The 26,522-nt window shown below is 49.2% G+C and overlaps 1 protein-coding gene across 2 annotated transcripts in view; it reads left to right on the top strand.

The window, feature by feature from the left end:
* Positions 1 to 22,671, top strand: part of ankrd13b (ankyrin repeat domain 13B) — a 118,796-nt gene extending 96,125 nt beyond the window's left edge. The window contains exons 9-16 of one of the 2 annotated variants that reach the window (XM_033046308.1): positions 1,668 to 1,760; positions 5,863 to 5,927; positions 7,388 to 7,518; positions 9,352 to 9,509; positions 11,061 to 11,213; positions 13,136 to 13,296; positions 15,464 to 15,540; positions 21,817 to 22,671. In XM_033046308.1, the coding sequence (XP_032902199.1) occupies positions 1,668 to 1,760; positions 5,863 to 5,927; positions 7,388 to 7,518; positions 9,352 to 9,509; positions 11,061 to 11,213; positions 13,136 to 13,296; positions 15,464 to 15,540; positions 21,817 to 22,015 (1,037 nt within the window). In that variant the 3' untranslated portion in view covers positions 22,016 to 22,671. The remainder of the gene's footprint in view (positions 1 to 1,667; positions 1,761 to 5,862; positions 5,928 to 7,387; positions 7,519 to 9,351; positions 9,510 to 11,060; positions 11,214 to 13,135; positions 13,297 to 15,463; positions 15,541 to 21,816) is intronic. The other variant, XM_033046309.1, reaches the window with a different exon arrangement.
* Positions 22,672 to 26,522: the final 3,851 nt, after the last annotated feature.

Here is a 26,522-nt window from a genome sequence, read left to right as displayed (position 1 = left end):
CCTCCTCCGGCAGCTTGTTCCATCACCCACCGCCCTTTGTGTGATAAAGTTACCCCTCAGATTCCTGTTAATCTTTTCCCCTTCACCTTGATCCCGTGTCCTCTGGTCCTTGATTCACCTGCACCTCTCATGCTTTTGTACACCTCTATAAGATCACCCCTCATCCTCCTGCGCTCCATGGAATAGAGACCCAGCCTACTCAACCTCTCCCTGTAGCTCACACCCTCGAGTCCTGGCAACATCCTCGTGAGTCATGGGGAGAAAGCAGAAAAAGTCATGGTTTGGGATCTCAACTTGTGGTACCACACGTGTAGGAAGGAACTGCAGACGCTGGTTTACACCGAATACAGACGCAAACTGTTGGAGTAACCCAGCGGGACAGGCAGCATCTCTGGAGAGAAGGAATGGGCGACGTTTCGGGTCGAGACCCTTCTTCAGACTGAGAGTCAGGGGGAAGGGACACTAGAGATATGGAAAGGTTCAGAACACATCAGAGCCGGCATTGATGACCAAGGCCAGGTGGAGTCCACAATGGTCCATTGTTGGCTGTGGATGAGATGATAACATTTTAATGAAGTCACAGATCTCTGACCCAGAAGCAGATATTTATTGAGGAAGATATCTTTGCCAGGATTGGGGCAGCATAAGGTCATAAGGGATAGGAGCAGAAATAGGCCATTCGGTCCATCAAGTCTACTCCGCCATTCAATCATGGCTGATCTATCTCTCCCACCTAACCCCATTCTCCTGCCTTCTCACCATAACCCCTGACACCAGTACTAATCAAGAATCTATCTTTCTGCCTTAAAAATACCCACTGCCCCAACATGCCCCATCTAAGTTCATCGCACCTGCCTGCGTTTGGCCCATATCCCTTGAAACCTGTCCTATCCACGTACCCATTCAAATGTCTTACACATGGTATTATAGTCCCAGCTTCAACTACCTCCTCTGGCAGCTCGCTCCATGCACCCACCACCCTCTGTGGGAAAAAGCTGCCCCTCTGGTTCCTATTAACTCTTTCCCCTCTCACCTTAAACCTGTGCCCTCTGCTTCCTGATTCCCGACCCTGGGTGCAGGAAGGAACTGCAGGCGTTGGAGTAGCTCAGGAGGACAGGCGTCAAGAAGGGTCTCGACCTGAAACGTCACCCATTCCTTCTCTCCAGAGATGCTGCCTGTCCCGCTGAGTTACTCCAGCTTTTTGTGTCTATCCCCTACCCTGAATAAACCTTGTTGGTCTTGATTCCTCTTTCCTAGGTTTACCCTCTAATTCCTGCATCCTCTACTCTAGCTAAACCCTCTAATTCCTGCATCCTCAACCCTGGCTGAACCCTCTAATTGCTGCATCACCTACCCTGGCTAAAACCACTAATCCATGCACCCCCCACCCTGCGTGCGTGCGTGCGTTTTGGGTTTGTTCTCTGGGTGGGGGGGGGGGGGGGTGGGCTGGTGACTCTCGGCTGCTTCATCCCTGTATCCTCTAAACCCTCTAACCTGCATCCTCTACCCTGGCTGAACCCTCTAATCCCTGGGTGAAGTCTGCGTGCGTGTGTTTGGGGTTTGTTCTCTGGGTGGGGGTGGGGTGGGTGGGGGCCGGTGGGCTGGTGACTCTCGGCCACTCGGTACATTGAAGCCCAGCGTGTGTTTGTCTCCGGTTATTCCCCAAGGTGTGAGTCTGCGATGCCACAACGCGGCTCCATCAGTGTCCAGCCTGTTGGCCCAACATCCAGCCATGCCTCCCGCCAGCCAGAAGACCCAAAGTAACGTGGTTTTATATTGACCTCCATTCTCACAGTGACCGCTGAACACGTTTATAACAGTGGAACCTCCATTGACGCCAAATCCCTTCAGGGGATAATAATAATATTGGAACAAATTTGCTACAAGTTTCCAAGATGAAAGCTTCATTTAAACCCCAGGCCCTCAATCATATCCCATCTTGTTTAGTTCCTACACTAGTCTATCCCAGATTATTGATCTGTGTGTAATGCGTGCTTGTGTTCCTATGCCCAGGGTACAAGCTGTGGGTCAGATCTAGAGTCTGTGTATTAGTTGCTGCTTGACCAGACTCTGTCCTTTTGGAGTTTCCACTGTAAAGTTTTGTAAAGGGCCTGTCCCACTTGCGCGAGTCGCGGGGTGATGCCTGTACGGTCGTGAGTAGTCGCTCAATGTAGTCCTGCCTTTTTCTGGATTTTCAACATGTTGAACATTTTCGGCCACCTGCTGCGACTATGACGGGTGTCGGCAATCGCCGAAAAAATCGCGTAAGTGGGACAGGCCCTTGTCTTTCTTTCAAGAGTGTTTTATTGCCATATGTCCCAGCTACGGTGGCGCAGCGGTAGAGTTGCTGCCTTACGGCGCTCACAGCGCCAGTGACCCAGGTTCGATCCTGACTACGGGTGCTGTCTGTATGGAGTTTGCACGTTCTCCCCGTGACCTGCGTGGGTTTTCTCCGGGTGCTCCGGTTTCCTCCCACATTCCAAAGACGTGCAGGTTTGTAGGTTAATTGGCTTGGTGTAAATGTAAATTGTCCCTGGTGTGTGTAGGATAGTGTTAGTGTGCGGGGATCGCTGGTCGGCACGGGCTCGCACGGTAGGGCTTGGTCCGCCCATGTAGACATGTCAAGGGTTGTGAGGAGAAGGCAGGAGAATGGGGTTGAGAGGGAAAGTATAGGTGACGTTTCAGCTCAGCACCCTATCTCCAAGTCTGAAGAAGGACCAAGACCTGAAACGTCACCTATCCATGTTCTCCACAGATGCTGCCTGGCCCGCTGAATTATGGTGCAGCAGCATCTATGGAGCGAAGGAAATAGGCAACGTTTCGGGCCGAAAACCCTTCTGGAAATAGGCAACGTTTCGGGCCGAAACCCGGAAGGGTTTCGACCCGAAACGTTGCCTATTTCCTTAGCTCCATAGATGCTGCTGCACCCACTGAGTACTCCAGCACTCTGTGAAACGTCACCTATCCATGTTCTCCACAGATGCTGCCTGACCCGCTGAGTTACTCCAGCACTTTAAGTCTATTATTTTCTATTTAATTCCAAAACATAATGCATGACATTGCTTGTTTAGTTTAGTTTAGTTTAGTTTAGTTTAGAGATACAGCGCAGGAAAAGACCCTTCGGCCCACCGAGTTCGTGCCGACCAGCGATCCCCGCACACTAACACTACCCTACACACACTAGGGACAATCTTCAATTATACCGAGCCAATTAACCTACACACCTGGACGTCTTTGGAGTGTGGGAGGAAACCGGAGCACCCGGAGAAAACCCACGCGGGTCACGGGGAGAACGTGCAAACTCCGTACAGACAGCACCCGTAGTCAGGATGGAACCCGGGTCTCTGGTGCTGTGAGGCAGCAGCTCTACCCGCTGTTGAGGAGTGAATTACGAACAAGTTCCCCAACACTCGGACTCTTTCCACTGCAGCTTCCTGCACATTGCCAGGACTGTATCTAGACACACAACACAACAGTTGGTACAATGATGTGGTTTCCTTTGCAGTTGGATCCAACCAGCTGAGATAGTTAGTTCGTTTATTGTCACAGTGTACAGATACATGATAAGGGAATAACGTTTAGTGCAAGGTAAAGCCAGCAAAGTCCGATCAAGGATAGTCCGAGGGTCACCAATGAGGTAGATAGTAGTTCAGGACTGCTCTCTGGTTGTGGTAGGATGATTCAGTTGCCTGATAACAGCTGGGAAGAAACTGTCCCTGAATCTGGAGGTGTGTGTTTTCACACTTCTGTACCTCTTGCCCGATGGGAGAGGGGAGAAGAGGGAGTGACCGGGGTGAGACTGGCATCTGGCAGGCGCTAACTTCTCCGTTAAACTCATTCAAGCTAAAACAAGCTGCCAACCATGAGCCGACAGCAAGGAGATGTTTAACAGGGGACGCAGTTTGTGAAAGATTAGCAACCATGCAGAAATGATGCAATGTTGACAGCTGATGGCTCCGTGGAGTAAACGACATTCACATTGAACAGTTGATTAATTACACACTGAGACATTACTTTAGACTTTAGTTTAGTTTAGTTTATTGTCACGTGTACCGAGGTACAGGGGAAAGGTTCTTGTTGCGTGAAACCCATTTTCATACTTTGTTTTTGTTAAGTAGAAAATATCATCAGAATTAGGTCTGAAAGGAGGCGCTAAGTACCAGCGATCCCACCTTAGCTCGATTCTGGTTTCTCTTTGAGGTGAGGTACATCTTATTGAAGAGGACAAGGAGGGAGAGAGAGAGAGAGGAGAGAGAGAGAAGACAGAGAGAGAGAGAGAGGGAGAGAGAGACAGAGGTGCACTTCCTCCTAAAATGCAAACATTTTGACAAAACAAGGAAAGCATACTTTGACAAACTCAGTCTGGCAACCCCTGATTTTAAAGAACTAGATGATACATCAAAACTAAAAATAATCCTTGGCGAAGGAAATACGGCCCATCTTGGTGCACAATACGTAACAGCATGCCATAACCTGAGACACGGTGAATGACCAATATGTACGCACACACACTAATTGACATTAACTAACACTAAGAAATTAATATTGAATTGCTAAACTTGCTAATGTGTTGTACTGCTTACAGCTGCAAGAACGTGTAGCATCAATAAAGGGCTATAGGCCTATTGTGAGTTTATGTACAGGGACATATCTATCCATGTACTGTAGACTTGTATTTATATTGATGCATTTTAAACATGTATGTCATGTTTTATACTTTGGCAATATAACAATGTTTTTTTATCATGCCAATAAAGTTTATAAATTGAAAATTGAATTGAATTGAGAAGAGAGAGGGAGGGAGAGAGACGGAGAGACAGGAAGAGGGAGGGAGACAGAGAGATACAGAGAGAGAGAGAGAGAGAGAGAGGGTTTAATTGTTGGATGTACCCATAACAGAACAGTGTCATTCTTCCTTGCAATAGATTAACAAGCCCATAAATGCAATAACACACAGATAAATATTATAATAAAAGCCCTCATTAGATTAATAACCATAGACCTCATGCCAGATCGAGCAGAGACCTCCGTACAAGGAGGCAGTCTGCTGCAGGTCACAGTTGTTGAGGTTTGTGTCGTGCAGTGTTCACAGGCCCTGCTGGACCACGAGGGGCACGGATAAAGTGAACGCTCACAGTTTTCCCCAAGGTAGAGGATTCTAAAACTAGAGGGCACAGGCTTAAGGTGAGAAGGTAGAGATTTTAGAGGGGCCTCAGGGGCAACTTTTTCACTCAGAGGGTAGTCCGTATCTGGAACGAGCTGCCAGAGGAAGCTTTAGAAGCAGATATAATGTTTAAGAAGGAACTGCAGATGCTGGAAAATCGAAGGTACACAAAAATGCTGGAGAAACTCAGCGGGTGCAGCAGCATCTATGGAGCGAAGGAAATAGGCAACGTTTCGGGCCGAAACCCCTTGGGTTTCGGCCCGAAACGTTGCCTATTTCCTTCACTAGGTTGCCTATTTCCTTCGCTCCATAGATGCTGCTGCACCCGCTGAGTTTCTCCAGCACTTTTGTCTACATTATAAGACAATTGGAAAGATGTATGGGTAGGAAGGGTTTATGGGCCAAATGCAGGCAAATGGGACTAGCCCAGTATGCTAACTTGGTCGGCATGGACAAGCTGGGCCGAAGGGCCTGTTTCCATGCTGCCGAGCTCTATGTTTCATTGGTATGGGTGTCAGGGGTTATGGGGAGAAGGCAGGAGAATGGGGTTAGGAGGGGGAGACAGATTGAATGGCGGAGAAGGCTTGATGGGCTAAATGGCCTCATTCTGTTCCTGGAGCTTGTGGATGCAGACTCGAGCGGTGTAATCAGTGATGGATCTCACAGTGAGACTGAAGGAAACTCTTTGTATTTTGCAGGAAGCAAGACTCCACTGCAGTCGTTCCTGGGCATTGCGGAGCAGCACGTGGGGACACACAACGGGGTGGGTATCAATGGCCATCACCTCGGCTCCAGTCAGCGTTGTACTCGATACACCAGGCAGGGCCATTCCCCCCCGTAAAATTCATCCACACTGCCCCTTGAAACTGGCGCTTCAGCCCATCATGTATGGATCAGGCGATAGGAGCAGAATTTGGCCATTCGGCCCATCATGGCTGATCTATCTCTCAAACCCCATTCTCCCCACAACCCCCGAAGCCCGAACTAATCAACTGTAAACAAAAGAAAACGGTTTTAAGATTTACACGAACATTTTAATCAAATCATTACATTGAAACATAGAAACATAGACAATAGGTGCAGGAGTAGGCCATTCGGCCCTTCAAGCCTGCACCGCCATTCAATATGATCGTGGCTGATCATCCAACTCAGTATCCTGTACCTGCCTTCTCTCCAAACCCCCTGATCCCTTTAGCCACAAGGGCCACATCTAACTCCCTCTTAAATATAGCCAATGAACTGGCCTCAACTACCTTCTGTGGCAGAGAATTCCAGAGATTCACCACTCTCTGTGTGAAAAATGTTTTCCTCATCTCGGTCGTAAAAGATTTCCCTCTTATCCTTAAACTGTGACCCCTTGTTCTGGACTTCCCCAACATCGGGAACAATCTTCCTGCATCTAGCCTGTCCAACCCCTTTCTATAAGTTTCTATGAGTTTCTATATTACAATTCTATTTATCCACACAAACTTTCAATTTACACGTGAGCCTGATAATACTTTAGAATTACACAGAGTCACAGAGTGATACAGTGTGGAAACAGGCCCTTCGGCCCAACTTACCCACACCGACCAACATGCCCCATCTACACTAGTCCCACGTGCCTGCGTTTGGTCCATATCCCTCTAAACCTGTCCTATCCATGTACCCATCTAAATATTTCTTAAACTTTGGGGTAGTCCCAGCCTCAACAACCTCGTCTGGCAGCTTGTTCCATACACCCACCACCCTTTGTGTGAAAAAGTTACCCCTCAGATTCCTATAAAATCTTACCCCACCTTAAACCTGTGTCCTCTGGTCCTAGATTCCCCTACTCTGGGCAAGAGACTCTGTACATCTACCCGATCTATTCCTCTCATGATTTTGTACACCTCTATAAGATCACCCCTCATCCTCCTGCGCTCCATGGAATAGAGACCCAGCCTACTCATCCTCTCCCTATAGCTCACACCCTCTAGTCCTGGCAACATCCTCGTAAATGTTATGATGTTGCGTGATATTGTTCCATCACTGTTCAGTCCATCAGAAAACTCTCCTGGATCGGACTTTACTGGCTTTACCTTGCACTAAATGTTATTCCCTTATCATGTATCTGTACACTGTGAATGGCTCGATTGTAATCATGTGTTGTCTTTCCGCTGACTGGATAGCGCGCAACAAAAGCTTGCACTGTACCTCGTACACGTGAGTTAGTCTAGTTGTGTTTGTTGTTGTGTGATGCAGGCCTACATCACCCAGACATTCAGTAACACCAACCCCACATCCATCACACCGGAGGAGTACTTCAACCCCAACTTTGACCTGGGAAGCCGTGACATTGGGCGGCCCATGGAGCTCACCACCAAAACGCAGAAGTGAGTCAAGAGTCGCGGCCATGTATGTTCAGAGATACAGCGCGGAAACAGGTCCTTTGGCCCACCGGGTCCGTGCCGACCAGCGATCCCCGCACACTAACACTATCCTACACACACTAGGGACAATTTATAATTTACACCAAGCCAATTAACCTACAAACCTGCACGTCTTTGGAGTGTGGGAGGAAACCGGAGCACCCGGAGAAAACCCACGCAGGTCACGGGGAGAACGTACAAACTCCGTACAGACAGCACTCGTAGTCAGGATGGAACCCGGGTCTCCGGCGCTGTGAGGCAGCAGCTCTACCCGCTGCACCACCGTGAGTCTTGAGTCTCTGACATTGACATTTCTCCGTCTGGTTGGGAATTTCCTTCGGACTGTTTAAAGTTTACACACCTCGCGGACAGATGTTTACACACTGCGCGGACAGATGTTTACACACCGCGTGGACAGATGTTTACACACCTCGCGGACAGATGTTTACACACCTCGCGGACAGATGTTTACACACCGCGCGGACAGATGTTTACACACCGCGCGCACAGATGTTTACACACCGCGTGGACAGATGTTTACACACCGCTGGGGACAGATGTTTACACACCGCTGGGGACAGATGTTTACACACCGCGTGGACAGATGTGCGTGGACATGTGAAAAACAAAGCTGATATTTTAGATGATGCAGCAACATCTGGAGTTTGGTTCCACGCTAGTGAACTTGATCCAATTAAATATTTATCCCAGCAAGTTGATGTTCGTCCTGATATCGCCACAGAATAGGCTTTCCCACTGATAAGAAAATACATCTCATTAATCGCAATGAATGTTGTTAATTAGTTTAGTTTAGTTTAGTTTAGAGATACAGTGTGGAAACAGGCCCTTCGCATGGGCTGCAGAACCGGGGGGGGGGGGGCTGGGGGGGCCGGGGGGGGGGGGGAGGCTGGGGGGGGGGGGGGGGGGGGGGGGCTGCAGCCCCTCCACTTTTTTGGCGAGACATGCTTCATAACCCAACATTATCCGGCCCGCAGGCGTATTTTTCTCTTCTTCTGAGGACCAGCTCCATCCAGAATCTCAGAACGAGCGCACAGTGAGCGCGGATAAACCACGACCTGCCGCGGTGGAAACCGCCTGCCCCCCCCCAAACCCTCCCCCCCCCCCCCCCCGCTCAACGGCACGAGATGTGGGGCAGTGATTGGCTGCCGAGCGGAAGGGAGGAAGGGTGGGCCCCAACAGAGAGAGAGAGAGAGTGGGCCCCAAGAGGGAGGGAGAGAGAGAGGGGGGGGGGGGGGATTTGGGGGATATGTACCCCCACTATTTGAGTTGGGGATGGCCTGTATTATCCCCCAGTTTTTGGAGGTCAAGCAACACCAACAAATAATAACTGTGTCCCCCTCCCCCTGCCCAGTCGCTCTGCTCCCTCACCGGGACCCATCCCCGAGGCCGGTGATCGGTGATCGCTCAGCCCCCCCACTTTCAAAAACGTTCCGCGGCCCCTGTTTAGGCCCATCGAGCCCGCGCCGACCAGCGATCCCCGCACACTAACACTATCCTACACACACACTAGGGACAACTTTCAATGACACCAAACCATTTAACCTACAAACCTGCACGTCTTTGGAGTGTGGGAGGAAACCGGAGCGCCCGGAGAAAACCCACGCAGGTCACGGGGAGAACGTGCAAACTCCGTACAGACAGCACCCGTGGTCAGGATTGAACCCGGGTCTCTGGCGCTGTGAGGCAGCAGCTCTACCCGCTGCACCACCGTTCCGACTACCCTGCGGAGGACAATGACCTTGTAACCTTATCTCCGTCTTTCTGTGTTTGTTCAAGGTTCAAGGCCAAGCTGTGGCTGTGTGAGGATCACCCCCTATCGCTGGCAGACCAGGTCGCTCCCATCATCGACCTCATGGCCATAAGCAACGCTCTCTTCGCTAAACTTCGAGACTTCATCACCCTGCGCCTACCGCCAGGGTTCCCAGTCAAAATAGGTAAGGTGAATATTGGCACCACTGTACAGGTAGTGGTGTAGCACGGAAACAGGCCCTTCGGCCCGCCACGTCCATGCTGGCCCAACAACTGGCATATTGGGCTAGTTCTCCTTTACACCTCCACTCCCACAATACTCCACTGGACTGGCTGCAAGAAAATAATTTCACTGTGTGTTTCCACGTTGCCCAGGTGACAATGAAAGCACCATCGACCCTTTGAACCAAGCGTCACCTGATCATAAGGTCATTACGCCCAGGAGCGGAATTCGACCCATCAAGTCTACTCCGCCATTCAATCATGGCTGATCTATCTTTCCCTCCCAGTCCCATTCTCCTGCCCTCTCCCCATAACCCCTGACACCCGTACTAATCAAGAATCTGTCTATCTCCCTGCCTTAAAAATATCCACAGGCTTGGCCTCCACAGCCGTCTGTGGCAATGAATTCCACAGATTCACTATTCTCTGACTAAAGATATTCCTCCTCATCTCCTTCCTAAAGGAACGTCGTTCTATCCTGGACTCCCCACTATTGGAGACATGCAAGAATTCCTCTTCTTAAATCTAAACATTTTAACAGTTTTGGGAATGCAATCCCAGGGGGATAAACTGTCTTTTTCCCAGTGGAAGTTCTGCAGCTTTTTACCGCTCTACGTATGGGCATGAACAATATTTACATCTACAATAGACACAAAATGCTGGAGTAACTCAGTGGGACAGGCAGCATCTCTATCTCTGAGAGCCTATCTATCTCTGCCTTAAATATATTTATTGACTTGGTCTCCACAGCCGTCTGTGGCAAAGGATTCCACAGACTCACCGCCCTCTGGCTAAAGAAAATCCCTCCTCATCTCATTCCTGAAGGAACGTCCTTTAATTCTGAGGCTGTGACCTCTAGTCCTAGTGAAATCATCCTCTCCACATCCACTCTATCCAGGCCTTTCACTATTCTGTACGTTTCAATGAGGTGTCCTCTCATCCTTCTAAACTCCAGTGAGTACAGGCCCAGTGCTGACAAACGCTCATCATATGTTAACCCACTCATTCCTGGGATAGTTTTTTGAAGAAAGACACAAAATGCTGGAGTAACTCAGCGGGTCAGGCAGCATCTCTGGATAGATGTCCTGCTGAGTTACTGCAACATTTTGTGTTTATCTTCGGTGTAAACCAGCAGGAATGCAAGGCGGCATGATTCCGCAGCGGGTAGAGCTGCTGCCTCACAGCGCCAGAGACCCGGGTTCAATCCTGACTACGGGTGCTGTCTGTACGGAGTTTGTACGTTCTCCCCGTGACCTGCGTGGGTTTTCTCCAAGACCTTCGTCTTCCTCCCACACTCCAAAGACGTGCAGGTTTGTAGGTTAATTGGCTTGGTGTATGTGTGTAAATTATCCCTGGTGTGTGTAGGATAGTGTTAGTGTGCGGGGATCGCTGGTCGGCACGGGCTCGGTGGGCCGAAGGGCCTGTTTCTGCCCTGTTTCTGTAAAACTAAAAAATGAAAACTAAAATCTGCATTTCATTCCCACATATCCTAAATATTTTCATCTTTTCCACAGAGATCCCGATCTTCCACATCCTGAATGCTCGCATCACCTTTGGGAACTTGAACGGCAGTGACGAGCGGGTGACGTCGCTGAGGACTAGCCCCACTAGCGAGGCCCCCTCTCCCAGCAGTGACACCTCCAGCATCTCCAGCACCAGCTCCATGAGTACGGGTTCAACCACGGGGACGCGGGGGGGGGGGGGGGGGGGGGGGGGGGGGGGGGGGGGGGTAAGGGGGCACGGGGACACAGGGTCACAGTGTCACAGGGTCACAGGGTCACAGGGTCACAGAGACACGGAGACACAGAGACATAGGGTCACAGGGTCACAGAGACACAGAGACACGGAGACACAGAGACATAGGGTCACAGGGTCACAGAGACACAGGGTCACAGGGTCACAGGGTCACAGAGACACGGAGACACAGAGACATAGGGTCACAGGGTCACGGAGACACGGAGACACAGAGACACAGAGACACAGGGTCACAGGGTCACAGAGACACAGACACACAGGGTCACAGAGACACAGGGTCACAGGGTCACAGAGACACAGACACACAGGGTCACAGAGACACAGGGTCACAGGGTCACAGAGACACAGACACACAGGGTCACAGAGACACAGACACACAGGGTCACAGAGACACAGGGTCACAGGGTCACAGAGTCACAGAGTCACAGGGTCACAGAGACACAGAGACACAGAGACATAGGGTCACAGGGTCACAGAGACACAGGGTCACAGAGACACGGAGACACAGAGACATAGGGTCACAGGGTCACAGAGACACAGGGTCACAGGGTCATAGTGTCACAGGATCACAGAGACACAGGGTCACGGGGTCACAGGGTCACAGAGACACTAGTTCACACAAGTTTGATGTTATCCCTCTGGGTGCCTTCACTCTGAGCCCCCCCCCTTGTGACTTTCTACACCAATGATGTTGATGTGATCAGTGTAGTATTGCGTGTTTAACGGCAGTGTAAGAATAAGGGGTCGGCCATTTAGGACTTAGATGAGGAAAAACTTTTTTCACACAGAGAGTTGTGAATCTGTGGAATTCTCTGCCACAGAAGGTAGTGGAGGCCAATACACTGGATGTTTACAAGAGAGAGGGCTAACGGAATCAAGGGATATGGGGAAAAAGCAGGAACGGGATACTGATTGTGGATGATCAGCCATGATCACATTGAATGGCGGTGCTGGCTTGAACGGCCGAATGGCCTACTCCTGTACTTATTGTCTATGTTTGTATGTTTCTATGTGTTGTTTAAAGTCATGGAGTCATAGAGTCACGTACACATATGTCATATCTGTATGTGTGTGTGTGTGTTTACATACATATATTGTACACTATATATATGCGCATCTGTGTATATATGTGTGTGTGTATATTATATACATATGTGTGCGTATATGTGTGTATATCTATGTGTGTGTGTATATGTGTGTATATCTATGTATGTGTGTGTATATCTATGTATGTGTGTGTATATGTGTATATCTCTGTGTATGTGTGTATGTGTGTATATCTATGTATGTGTGTGTATATGTGTGTATATCTATGTATGTGTGTATATATGTGTGTATATCTATGTATGTGTATATATATGTGTGCATATCTGTGTGTGTGTATATGTGTGTATATCTATGTATATGTGTGTATATCTATGTATGTGTGTGTATATGTGTATATCTCTGTGTATGTGTGTATGTGTGTATATCTATGTATGTGTGTGTATATGTGTGTATATCTATGTATGTGTGTATATATGTGTGTATATCTATGTATGTGTATATATATGTGTGCATATCTGTGTGTGTGTATATGTGTGTATATCTGTGTGTGTGTGTATATATCTGTGTGTGTGTGTATATGTGTGTATATCTGTGTGTGTGTGTGTATATCTGTGTGTGTGTGTGTATATGTGTGCATATCTATGTATATGTGTGTATATCTATGTATATGTGTGTATATCTATGTATATGTGTGTATATCTATGTATATACACAATGAGTGTAATACTGTATGTGATGCTACTATATGGTAGCCCTACCTGAGTGGAGGCTGTTGTTTTGCCGCCAGCATCGTGTCGGGGTTGTGACATGGACCCGGCTCTGTTCGAGGTGCCCAGGAGCTACACGGTGGTGGGGACCAACCGCGACTCGCTGCGTGAGGAGGACGATGATCTCCTGCAGTTTGCCATCCAGCAGAGCCTGCTAGAAGCGGGCACAGAGTACGACCAGGTAGAGATCGTCTCACGGGGACCACCGCTCCCACCGCTCCCACCGCTCCCACCGCTCCCACCGCCCCCACCGCCCCCACCGCTCCCACCGCCCCCACCGCTCCCACCGCCCCCACCGCCCCCACCGCCCCCACCGCCCCCACCGCTCCCACCGCTCCCACCGTCCCCACCGCCCCCACCTCTCCTATCCCACCCGCCCCCGCCCGCCCCCCCCTCCCCCCACCCGTCCCCACCGCTCCCGCCTGCCCCCACCTCTGTGTCCCCCCTCACCCACACTCTCGCCCCGGTCGCCCCACCATCCCCCACCTCGTCCCCCAACCCCCTCCCCCCCTTCCCCACATAATACCCCCACTTCCCCACCAGCCCCACCCATCCCGCCCGACCCGTCTCCCACCATCTCCCCAACCGCTCCATCACTTCACTACATAAGGTCATAAATGATGGGAGTTGATTTAGGCCATTCGACCAATCAAGTCTATAGCAGGCAAATCCTTGCCCCCCCCCCCCCCCCCCCCCCACACACACAGCATCAACAGTGCCAAAATGCAAACGTTAGTGAATTAACCAATTGTAAAAAACAGTAATCTTCCCATCACTGACTTCATTAGTTCATAAGTGATAGGAGCAGAATTCGGCCATTCGGCCCATCAAGTCTACTCCGCCATTCAATCATGGCGGATCTATCTCTCCCTTCTAACCCCATTCTCCTGCCTTCTTCCCGTAACCCCTGACACCCGCACTAATCAGTTCAGTTCAGTTTAGTTTATTGTCACGTGTACCGAGGTACAGTGAAAAGCTTTTGTTGCGTGCTAACCAGTCAGTGGACAGACAATACATGATTACAATCGAGCCGTCCACAGTGTACAGATACAGGATAAAGGGAATAACGTTCAGTGCAAGGTAAAGCCAGTAAAGTCCGATCAAGGATAGTCCGAGGGTCACCAATGAGGTAGATAGTAGTTCAGGACTGCTCTCTGGTTGTGGTTGGATGGTTCAGTTGCCTGATAACAGCCGGGAAGAAACTGTCCCTGAATCTGGAGTTGTTTAAGATAGAACTGCAGATGCTGGAAAAATCTAAGGTAGACATAAATGCTGGAGAAACTCAGTGGGTGAGGCAGCATCTATGGAGCAAAGGAATAGGCAACATCACCTACTCCTTCGCTCCATAGATGCTGCCTCACCCGCTGAGTTTCTCCAGCATTTTTGTCTACCTTCTGAATCTGGAGGTGTGTGTTTTCACACCTCTGTACCTCTTGCCCGATGGGAGAGGGGGGAAGAGTGGGGGTGGAACTACATGTGAGAACACATGGATGAGGGGGGCCTCATTGAAACTTACCGAATAGTGAAAGGCCTGCATAGAGTGGATGTGGAGAGGATGTTTCCACTAGTGGGAGAGTCTAGGACCAGAGGGCACAGCCTCAGAATTAAAGGGCGGTTGCTTTAAAAAGGAGATGAGGAGGAATTTCTTTAGTCAGACGGTGGTGAATCTGTGGAATTCATCGCCACAGAAGATTTAGTTACAGAACCTTCATTGATGGGAAGTAATAATGACAGCTCTTTGTTTCTCAAGACCAGTTCAGCTCGGAAGATTGGGCCGGGGATGGGCTATTTATGATGCATGTGATGAGTGTTTGTCGGCACTGGGCCTGTACTCGCTGGAGTTTAGAAGGTTGAGGGGGGACCTCATTGAAACTTACAGAATAATGAAAGGCATAGATAGAGTGGATGTGGAGAGGATGTTTCCACTGGTGAGAGAGTCTAGGACCAGAGGGCACAGCCTCAGAATTAAAGGGCTCTCTTTTAGAAAGGAGGTGAGGAGGAACTTCTTTAGTCAGAGGGTGGTGAATCTGTGGAACTCATTGCCACAGAGAGCTGTGGAGGCCAAGTCAGTGGATATTTTTAAGGCAGAGATAGACAAATTCTTGATTAGTACCGGTGTCAAGGGTTATGGGGAGAAGGCAGGAAAATGGGATTAGGAGGCAGAGATCAGCCATGATTGAATGGCGGAGTGGACTCGATGGGCCGAATGGCCTACTCCTATAATGGTGGCAATAAACTAAACTGAAACTGAATTTAAGTTTGGAGATGCTGGAAGTTTGATTTGACTGTTGATTGATTAGATGTTGATTGGTTTTAATAAGTTTCTGATTTCATCTCTTCCCCTCCAGGTGACCATCTGGGAAGCGCTGACCAACAGCAAACCAGGAACTCGGCCCGCGAGCGTTGAGGAGAGCAATGGAGAAAGGTACACCAGCTTCAGACACATCCATTGGTTGGGATGTGGCACATCAAGGCCCAAGGCAGGAAGGTGACGAGGTTGTTGCCAGGACTAGAGGGCCTGAGTTACAGGGAGAGGTTGGGGCAGTCTGGGACTCTATTCCTTGGAGGGCAGGAGGGTGAAGGGCGATCTTACAGAGGAGTAGTTACGAAGGCTTTTGGTATTTCGGCTTTCAAAATGCACCACCTCATACTTACCACCAAGTACTAAAGGGCGGCACGGTGGTGCAGCGGGTAGAGCTGCTGCCTCACAGCGCCAGAGACCCGGGTTCCATCCTGACTACGGGCGCTGTCTGTACAGTTTGAATGTTCTCCCCGTGACCTGCGTGGGTTTTCTCCGGGTGCTCTGGTTTCCTCCCACAATCCAACGACGTGCAGGTTTGTAGGTTATAGTGTGTGTAGGATGATGTTATTGTGCGGGCATCGCTGGTCGGTGCAGACTCAGTGGGCCGAAGGGCCTGTTTCCGTGCTGTATCTCTAAACAAATCTAAACTAAACTTATCTGCATTTAACACCATGAACCATTGATAGACACAAACATCTGGAGTAACTCAGTGGGACAGGCAGCATCTCCAGAGAAGAGGAATGGATGATGTTTCGGGTCGAGACCCTTCTTAAGGGTCTATATGTTATAAATACACATATATATATATATCGATATGTTTCCTTAGTTAATTCTAGTTTAGTGATACAGCGCGGAAACAGGCCCTTCGGCCCACCGGATCCGTGCCGACAAGCGACCCCTGCACACTAATAGCCCTGTCCCACTGTACGAGTTCATTCCAAGAGTTCTCCCGAGTTTGCCCTGATTCAAACTCGGAGATTTACTGTAATGGCCGCTCGTGGGTACTCGGGGCTCTCGTGGACATTTTTCAACATGTTGAAAAATCTTCACCTGTCTTCCCGTGCTTACCTGCCGTTAGCGAGTCTTCCCGAGTACATGCCGTTAGCGTTACGAGCCGCTAAGAGACGTCCCCGAGCTCCGACGTACCCGCTACGTTCATTCTCCGTGCTTACCACGAGTTAGATTTTTTTAAAACACGGGACAGCTCTTGGAATGAACTCGTACCGTGGGACAGGGCTTTAACACTATCCCACACACACTAGGGACAATTTACATTTACACCAAGCCAATTAACCTACAAACCTGCACGTCTTTGGAGTGTGGGAGGAAACCGGAGCACCCGGAGAAAACCCACGCAGGTCACGGGGAGAACGTACAAACTCCGTACAGACAGCGCCCGTGGTCAGGATCGAACCCGGGCCTCTGGCGCTGTGAGGCAGCAGCTCTACCTGCTGCGCAGTCGTGCACGATGCATTATATTTCTTTATTGTGGAAATATCACTCTGGTCACATCTCCCGTGGGGAACATCAGCCTACACGACGGTAAAAATGTTTGTTTTTCAGAAGATTAAATAAAAGTCCTTCAGTGGCCAGAGGGTTGAAGGTAAGGCTGGAGACGATTTAGATTAGTTTGTGTTTAGTTTATTGTCACGTGTACCGAGGTACAGTGAAAAGCTTTTGTTGCGTGCTAACCAGTCAGCGGAAAGACAACGCATGATTACAATCGAGCCATTTACAGTGTTCAGGTCATTAGTGGATTAGTGATGGTAGAAAAAATGCTGGGGAAACTCAGCGGGTGAGGCAGCATCTATGGAGCGAAGGAATAGGTGACGTTTCGGGTCGAGACCCTTCTGGAAACTCAGTGGGTGAGGCAGCATCTATGGAGCGAAGGAATAGGTGACGTTTCGGGTCGAGTTTCTCCAGCATGTTTGTCCACCTTCGATTTTTCCAGCATCTTTCTTAAACAATAGTTCAAATAATAAATGTTGCAGTCGGAGTGGAGATGTCAGAGTGTGGAACGATTGTAATGTGTGATTGTAGATCTGCTTCTGTGGTTAGCACGCTGGTAGTCGCCTGGGCTGGTGTCCGCTGGGCTACCTCTGAAGCCACTCCTATGATCCTATCGCGTGGCTGATACAGCAGCAAGATTTTCCCTGGCAATATGGTCTTTACAGGTAACTCGGTGAAAGTGAAAGATGCTGTACCTGTAATAAACCGTGATGCCAGGACAAAATGACCATATCAGCATCATTTGCAATTTGGACATTGTCGTTCCAATTCCCCACGCTGTACCGTTCTTCCTCGTGTCGGGCTGAGGTGGCTTCAAACTTTATTCTGACTCTGTGTCTTTTTAAGCCTTCCATGTCTTCTTGCTGAAGTTAGTCTAAAAGAACCTTGTTTCTACATGTGCTTCAGCTTTAAGGGCCTGTCCCACTTTCAGGACCTAATTCTCGACCTCTGCCGAGTTTGCCCTCGACTCGTTCTCGCAGCATGGTCGTCACGAGGTCGTAGGTAGGTCGTGATGCTAGTCGTAGGTACTCGTGGCATCGTAGGTCGAGGCGTTTTTCTAGCCTGATGAAAAATGTCCACGAGTAAAAAAGGTGGTGAATTAGGTCGTGAAGGTGGGACAGGCCCTTTAGTGATTGACTAATAGCGTACAGAAGCTCCGCCATTTACCCTCCCCTCCGGCCCCTACACCCCCTCTCCCCGCTCACAGACTTACGACAATTTACCATGTTTAGACTTACGATATTTCGACTTTACTTCGATGGCTTAATCGGAACGTAACCCCATCTTAGGTCGAGGAGCAGCTGTATAGGAGTTGGGAGGTCATGTTGCAGTTGTATAAGATGTTGGTGAGACCGCATTTAGAATATTGTGTTCAGTTCTGGGCACCATGTTACAGGAAAGATGTCGTCAAGCTGGAAAGGGTTCAGAGAAGATTCACGAGGATGTTGCCAGGACTAGAGGGTGTGAGCTACAGGGAGAGGTTGAGTAGGCTGGGTCTCTATTCCTTGGAGCGCTGGAGGATGAGGGGTGATCTTATAGAGGTGTACAAAATCATGAGGGGAATAGATTGGGGATTTTGTGCATCTACCCGATCTATTCCCCTTATGATTTTATACACCTCTATAAGGTCACCAGAGCCTTTTGCCCAGAGCAGGGGAATCGAGGACCAGAGGACATAGGTTTAAGGTGAAGGGGAAAAGATTTAATAGGAATCTGAGGAGTAACTTTTTCACACAGAGGGTGGTGGGTGAATGGAACAAGCTGCCAGAGGAAGTAGTTGAGGCTACGTTTAAAAAACAGTTAGACAAGTTTAGAGGAATATGGGCCAAGCGCGGGCATGTGAGACTGGTGTAGATGGAGCATGTTGCCCAGTGTGGGCAAGTTGGGCCGAAGGGCCTGTTTCCACACTGTGTCACTCTATGACTCCAAATGGTCATGAAGGCAAATAGTATTCTTGGCCAGGATCTTGAATATAGGGGTAGACGGGATATTTGGGTCCCTGCAAGTGGCAACACAGATAGAGAGCGAGCGTGGTGAAGAGTGTGTATGGTGCGATGCTTTCACAGGGCGGGCCATTGAATATAAGAGTCGGTAAGTTACGATGCAGCTTTATAGGACTCGGGTCAGGTCGCATGTGGAGTATTGCGTGTAGTTCTGGTCACCTCATTACAGGTAGGATGTGGAGGCTTTGGAGAGGGTGTAGAGGATGTTCACCAGAACGATGCCGGGATTAGTGGGCAGCAGCTACAGGGAGAGGTCGGGCAGACTTGGATTGTTTTCTCTGGAACACAAGAAATTGAGGGGAGACCTGATAGAAATATCTTAAATTCTGACGGGCGTAGATAGGGTAGACAGTCAGAACCTTTTTCCCCCGGGTGGAAATATCAAAGACTAGTGGGCATATCTTTAAGGTGAGAGGGGCAAGGTTTAAAGGAGATGTGCGGGGCAGGTTGTTTTACACAGAGGGTGGTGGGTGTCTGGAACGGGCTGCCAGGGGTGGTGGTGGAGGCAGATACGATGGTGGTGTTTAAGAGGCTTTTAGATAAGCGCGTGTCTATGCAGGGAATGGAGGGAAACGGATCACGTGCAGGCAGATAAGAGTTGGCATCAGGGTCAGCACAGACATTGTGGGCCGAATGGCCTGTTCTGTTCTGTTCTATGTTCAATATACCTTGAACCAGTGGTGCATGAAATGACTCTGCCATTGAACGAGCAGAGCTGGTGACTGGGTCGGTACCAAGCTATAACCTGGCTGAACACAAAGTGCTGGAGGAACTCAGCTGGTCAGGCAGCGTCTGTGGAGGGAATGGACAGGCAACGTTTTGGGGCGGGACCCTTCTTCAGAATAATGGAGTAGGGGGGAGAAAGCTGGAAAAGAGAGGTGGGAATGGGACAAAGCTACAATGTGATATAGATTAGATACTTGTGGATCCTCAACTTAATAACGATTAGATTTGATAACTAACAGTCATTTCAACCCAAGTTCTGCTAATTAATTTTGATAGGACAGCACCATGTGGCGCTTGTTGGAGTTGCTGCCTCACAGCGCCAGAGACCCGGGTTTGATCTTGACTACGGGTGCTGTCTGTACAGAGTTTGTATGTTTTCCCTATGGCCCGCGTGGGTTTTCTCCGGGTGCTCCGGTTTCCTCCCACACTCCAAAGACGGGCAGGTTTGTAGGTTAATTGGCTTCGGTAAATTGTAAATTGTCGTAAGTGTGTAGGATAGTGCTAGTGTGCGGGGATTGCTGGTCGGCACGGACTCGATGGGCCGAAGGGCCTGTTTCCGTGCTGTATTTCTAAAGTCTAAAGTCTAACGTACATGATAAGCCGAACAGATTAAATACACCATAATCAGAATCTTTCTTTTCAATAGCTGGTTAAATATTTTATTCCTGGTGACACAAGTAACTGCAGATGCTGGAACCTTGAGTAACACAAAGTGCTGGAGTAACTCAGCGGGTCAGGCAGTGTCTATAGAGTAAATAGACAGGTGACGTTTTGGGTCGGGACTCTTCTTCTGACTTCTTGTTTTGAAGAAGGATTCCGTCCCGAAATGTCACCTGTCCATCACACAAACCAACCTCCCTTCCATCGACCCCATCTACACCTCACACTGCCTCGGCAAGGCCAGCAGCATCATCAAGGACCAGTCTCACCCCGGTCACTCCCTCTTCTCCCCTCTCCCATCGGGCAAGATGTACAGAAGTGTGAAAACGCACACCTCCAGATTCAGGGACAGTTTCTTCCCGGCTGTTATCAGGCAACTGAACCACCTTACCACAACCAGAGAGCGGTCCTGAACTACTATCTACCTCATTGGTGACCCTTGGACTATCCTTGATCGGACTTTACCTTGCACTAAACATTATTCCCTTTACCCTGTATCTGTACACTGTGGACGGCTCGATTGTAATCATGTACAGCCTTTTCCGCTGACTGGTTAGCACGCAACAAAACCTCGGCACACGTGACAATGGCCTAAACTAAACCAAACAAATTGAACGAGAGAGTGTCGGAGGAAAGTTATTTCCATTTAATCATCATCCCAAGTACAAACAGTGCTATTCTTAAAATATTAAGGGACAAAGGCATGAGAAGAAATATTAATTGTGAAGAGTGAAGAATCCAGAGAGTCTATTTGTACATGATTTTATCCACCTCTATAAGATCACCAGAGTCTCTTGCCCAGAGTAGGTGAATCGAGGACCAGAGGTCATAGGTTCAAGGTGAAGGGGAAAAGATTTCATAGGAATCTCAGGAGTGACTTTTTCACACAAAGGGTGGTGGGTGTATGGAACAAGCTGCCACAGGAGGTAGTTGAGGCCGGGACTATTCCAACTACCTCAAATAAGAAACGGTTAGACAGTTACAAGGATAGGACAGGTTTGGAGGGATATGGACCAAGCGCAGGCAGGTGGGACTAGTGTAGCTGGGGCATGTTGGCCGGTGTGGGCAAGTTGGGCTGAAGGGCATGTTTCCACACTATCCCTCTATGACTCTATGACTAGTGTATCTGGGGCAAGTTGGCCGGTGTGGGCAAGTTGGGCTGAAGGGCCAGTTTCCACACTGTATCACTCTATGACTAGTGTATCTGGGGCATGTTGGCTGGTGTGGGCAAGTTGGGCCGAAGGGCATGTTTCCACACTATCCCTCTATGACTCTATGACTAGTGTAGCTGGGACATGTTGGCTGGTGTGGGCAAGTTGGGCTGAAGGGCCTGTTTCCACACTGTATCACTCTATGACTAGTGTAGCTGGGGCATGTTGGCCAGTGTGGGCAAGTTGGGCTGAAGGGCCAGTCTCCACACTGTATTACTCTATGACTCTAAGCTGGCATGCCGTGATGTCTCTAACTGTGTGTGTGTGTGTGTGTGCGTTGATTTTTACAGTAGCCCAGAGCACAGCAACGTGGAGTGTGAGCCCAGCCCCCAGCACAGTCCCAGCGGCCAGCTCTACCCCAACTACGATGAACAACTGCGGCTGGCCATGGAGCTGTCGACGAAAGAACAAGAGGAGATGGAGAAACTGAAGCAGCAGGAGGAGGAGGAGTTGGAACGTATCATTCAACTGTCACTCACTGACAAATAACATCAGCAACACTCCTCAGCCCTCTCACCAATGTTTGTTTTTTTAACTATTTAAACAAAAATCGGAAGATGCAAGTCCTCCAGTCCATGCATTATCATTGAGCACAAACGAGCAAATGAGAGCTCAGAGCTAGTTTACAGCCCGACAATTCTGCGTTAAAAATGCAACATTAAGACCCGGCTGAGCCTCCAACTCTTTACTCTCCTGTCTTTCACACGATTGAAGAGTAATTATGACAAGGGCAGCCCACAGCGGAGACAGGCAGAAGTCTACGGAGAAATGTTTCTGTCTGTCATTGGGAATTGGTTGGAAAATCTATGCGGAGATTCTGACAGGGAATTGGAATATTGTTGGTATATATCTGCCCTCGCCTCCCCCGCTTGGAGGTTTTTAACTTTGTACACTCAGATCGCTCAAAGACTCTCCTGTCTCAGTTGGCAGCTGGCAGTACGTGAGGTTGTCCAAGTCCGATTGTCAGCTCGGACACAATTCTATAGCACAATTTATTCCAGGGATGTCTGGAAATGGGACGGGGAACATCACGGTTCAGTTGAGTTGAGTTTATTGTCACGTGTACCGAGGTACAGTGAAAGGCTTTTGTTGCATGCTAGCCAGTCAGCAGAAAGACTATACATGATTACAATCGAGCCGTCCACAGTGTACAGATACTTGATTAGGTTTAGTGCAAGGTAAGGCCAGTAAAGTCCAATCAAGGATAGTCCAAGGGTTACCAATGAGGTAGATAGTAGCTTACTGGTTGTGGTAGGATGGTTCAGTTGCCTGATAACAGTTGGGAAGAAACTGTCCCTGAATCTGGAGGTGTGCGTTTTCACACTTCTGTACCTCTTGCCCGATGGGAGAGGGGAGAAGATGGAGTGGCCCGTTGTGCAGTTGGGTGACGGTTCCTCTGTGTTTGGCATTGTCGGCGTGGAATCTCCCACTGTCAGCTTGGTTGAGGATACACTCGCCTCACATCTGCTCTCTGTCCACATCTGGCCTTTGTCCAAACATCTGCCGATCATCCACCCCCTCCTCTGACTCCTGTATCCACCTATCACTTGCCAGGCTTTGAGCTGGCCCTAGTCTCTTCCAGCTCTTTCCCCCACCCCCCCCCTCCCCCACCCCCCTCCCCCAACACAATCAGTCTGAAGACCTGAAATATCCCAAAATGTCACCTATCCATGTTCTCCACAGATGCTGCCTGACCCGCTGAGTTACTCCAGCACTCTGTGAAACGTCACCTATCCGTGTTCTCCACAGATGCTGCCTGGCCCGCTGAGTTATGGTGCAGCAGCATCTATGGAGCGAAGGAAATAGGCAACGTTTCGAGCCGAAACCCTTCTGGAAATAGGCAACGTTTCGGGCCGAAACCCGGAAGGGTTTCGACCCGAAACGTTGCCTATTTCCTTAGCTCCATAGATGCTGCCTGACCCGCTGAGTTACTCCAGCACTCTGTGTCTTTTTTTCAGTAGAAGGCAGTTCTGGGTAGGATTCTCCTTGCTTGCTATTCTTAAGCGGGAAATGGAAGACCTGCCCTTGCAGCTTTGAAAGATAGACACAAAATGCTGGTGTAACTGAGCGGGTCGGGCAACATCTGTGGAGGGAAGGAAAGGATTGGCCTCAACGTCTATACATTCAGTTCCTTTGAACGAAAAGAATGACAATGCAGCTCAGCCCTCGTGACAGCGTTTAGTTGCAGTTCTGGTCACTCTATCACAGGAAGGATGTGGAGGCTTTGTAGAGGGTGTAGAGTTGGTTTACCAGAACGCTGCAGGGATTAGAGAGTCGCAGCCACAAGGGGGAGGATGGACAGACTTGGACTGTTTGCTCGGCAACTTCGGAGGTTGAGAGAATACCTGAAAAATGTATATAAACGGATGAGAGGTGTAGATAGGGTAGACAGTCAGAACCTTTAATGTCCAGCACTGGAGGGTGTCGCTGTAAGATGAGTGGGGGACAGTTTACTGGAGATGTGCGGGGGGGCAAGTGTTTTTTACACAGAGGCTGGTGGATGCCTGGAACACTGCCAGGGGTGGGAGTGGAGGCAGATACGATCATGGTGTTTAAGAGGCTTTTAGACAGGCGCGTGGATATGCAGGGAATGGATGGATACGGATCACGTGCGGGCATCATGTTCGGCACAAGCATTGTGGGCCGAAGGGCCTCTGCTGTTCTGTTCGATGCTCAATATTCTATGAATTTCTACCCCCCAATGTGTTTGCGCAGCCTTGGAGCACGGGATATGAAGGAGGTTGAGAGAAATCCAGAGAGACTGAGATGTTGAGAGAAGTTGGTTTGTTATTGGAGTGGTGATGTAATGAACAGGAACAGACCACTTGGTATTCCAGACTTCCTAAAGATTGTGAGATTTTACATTTCACAATGATTCTGTGATTAAACATTTCATTATTTTATCCATAAGAATAGATTGATAAAATCCCATCTTAAGATAAAAGACAGTAGAATAAAAGTGAATCGTGATTAAGTGGTTATAGATGTCTTTCAGTTGTGTTCTTCCATATTTTATTAAAAGGGATTGTTTCCAAATCAGTAGATGATCAGTGTGTTTGATACAGGGCCTTGCAATCAGGACCAGGCAGCCAGTAACATGGGCTACCAATCCTACTGGCAGAACATCACTGACATCTGGTATATTCATGGTCCCTGATCCAGTTGCTTACACCATTTTCACCATTAAAACTATGAACCATTCTACATTCCCTTCAGCATCGCCCCCTCACCCCCCCCCCCCCCCTTTGATCTGTCATTTCCACACCTTACCACCAACCTTAAACACAGTTTAAGAATAAGGGGTCGGCCATTTAGGACTGAGATGAAGAAAAACGTTTTCACCCAGAGAGTTGTGAATCTGTGGAATTCTCTGCCACAGAAGGCAGTGGAGGCCAATTCACTGGATGTTTTCAAGAGAGAGTTAGATTTAGCTCTTGGGGCTAAAGGAATCAAGGGATATGGGGAGAAGGCAGGAACGGGGTACTGATTCTGGATGATCAGCCATGATCATATTGAATGGGGGTGCTGGCTCGAAGGGCCGAATGGCCTCCCCCTGCACTTATTTTCTATGTTTCTGTTTACCCTTCCTCACCTCTGTGTCTCCCTCTCCCCTGATTCTTGGTCTGAAGGGTCTCGACCTGAAACGTCACCCCTGCCACCTCTCCAGAGATGCTGACTGTCCCGCTGAGTTACTCCAGTATCTCCAATTTCTCAGTCAATGTGTCTTTGAAAAATAAACCCACTTTAACTGAAAGAGTTATGGGCCTGTCCCACTTACGCGACTTGCGGGCACCAATCATAGTCCCAGCAGGTCGCCGAAAATGTTCAACAAATCCAGCGGCGACCAGAAAAAGATAAGACTCTTTGGGCGACTACTCATGACCATACAGACGCCTGCTTGGTGGTGAGTAGTCGCTTTATGCCCCTGTCCCACTGAGGAAACCTGAACGGAAACCTCTGGAGACTTTGCGCCCCACCCAAGGTTTCCCATGCGGTTCCCGGAGGTTGCAGGTGGTTGCCGGAGGTTGCAGGTAGTGGAAGCGGGTTGGGAGACTGACAAAAACCTCCGGGAACCGCACGGAAACCTTGGGTGGGGCGCAAAGTCTCCAGAGGTTTCCGTTCATGTTTCCTCAGTGGGACAGGGGCATAAAGAGTGACCGTTGGATTTTCAACATGTTGAACATTTTCGGCCACCTGCTGCGACTATGACGGGTGGCGGCAGATCGCTTAGGTGGGACAGGCCCTTTAAAGTTACCGTTTGGTTAGTACAGTTACTGCATGATGGTACCTCAACAGATGACTCCACCAATACTCTGTAAATCATGCCTGATTCATGTTGTCTCTGGGTCAGGTTGATTATCTTCAAGTGAGCTGATTCATTCCATCTCTGCCAGAGTGAAACAGGAGGCAAAATCTAATGTATAAAGCTTTGATGTGAAAAACACAGGCGGATTATTTTCAGGGGCGTTCCAAGCATTTGATATCTACATATTGTTGATGGATGCTGGGCTCAAACTGCTTTGTTCCGCTGGTACATGTGGACGGGGTAACCTGGTCACCATTAGGTGACAGGATAGTGGGTTATTCCCAGGAATGAGCGGGTTAACATACGATGAACGTTTGACAGCACTGGGCCTGTACTCGCTGGAGTTTAGGATGAGAGGGGACCTCATTGAAACTTACAGAATAGTGAAAGGCCTGGATAGAGTGGATGTGGAGAGGATGTTTCCACTGGTGGGAGAGTCTAGGACTAGAGGGCACAGCCTCAGAATTAAAAGACGTTCCTTTAGGAAGGAGATGAGGAGGAATTTCTTTAGTCAGAGGGTGGTGAATCTGTGGAATTCATTGCTCAGTGGACATTTTTAAGGCAGAGATAGATAGATTCTTGATTAGTACTGGTGTCCGAGGTTATGGGGAGAAGGCAGGAGAATGGGGTTAGGAGGGAGAGATAGATCAGCCATGATTGAATGGTGGAGTAGACTCGATGGGCCGAATG

This window comes from Amblyraja radiata, chromosome 28 (assembly GCF_010909765.2).
Source record: "Amblyraja radiata isolate CabotCenter1 chromosome 28, sAmbRad1.1.pri, whole genome shotgun sequence".
Classification (NCBI taxonomy): Eukaryota; Metazoa; Chordata; class Chondrichthyes; order Rajiformes; family Rajidae; genus Amblyraja; species Amblyraja radiata.
This window is presented reverse-complemented; position numbering and strand designations above follow the sequence as displayed.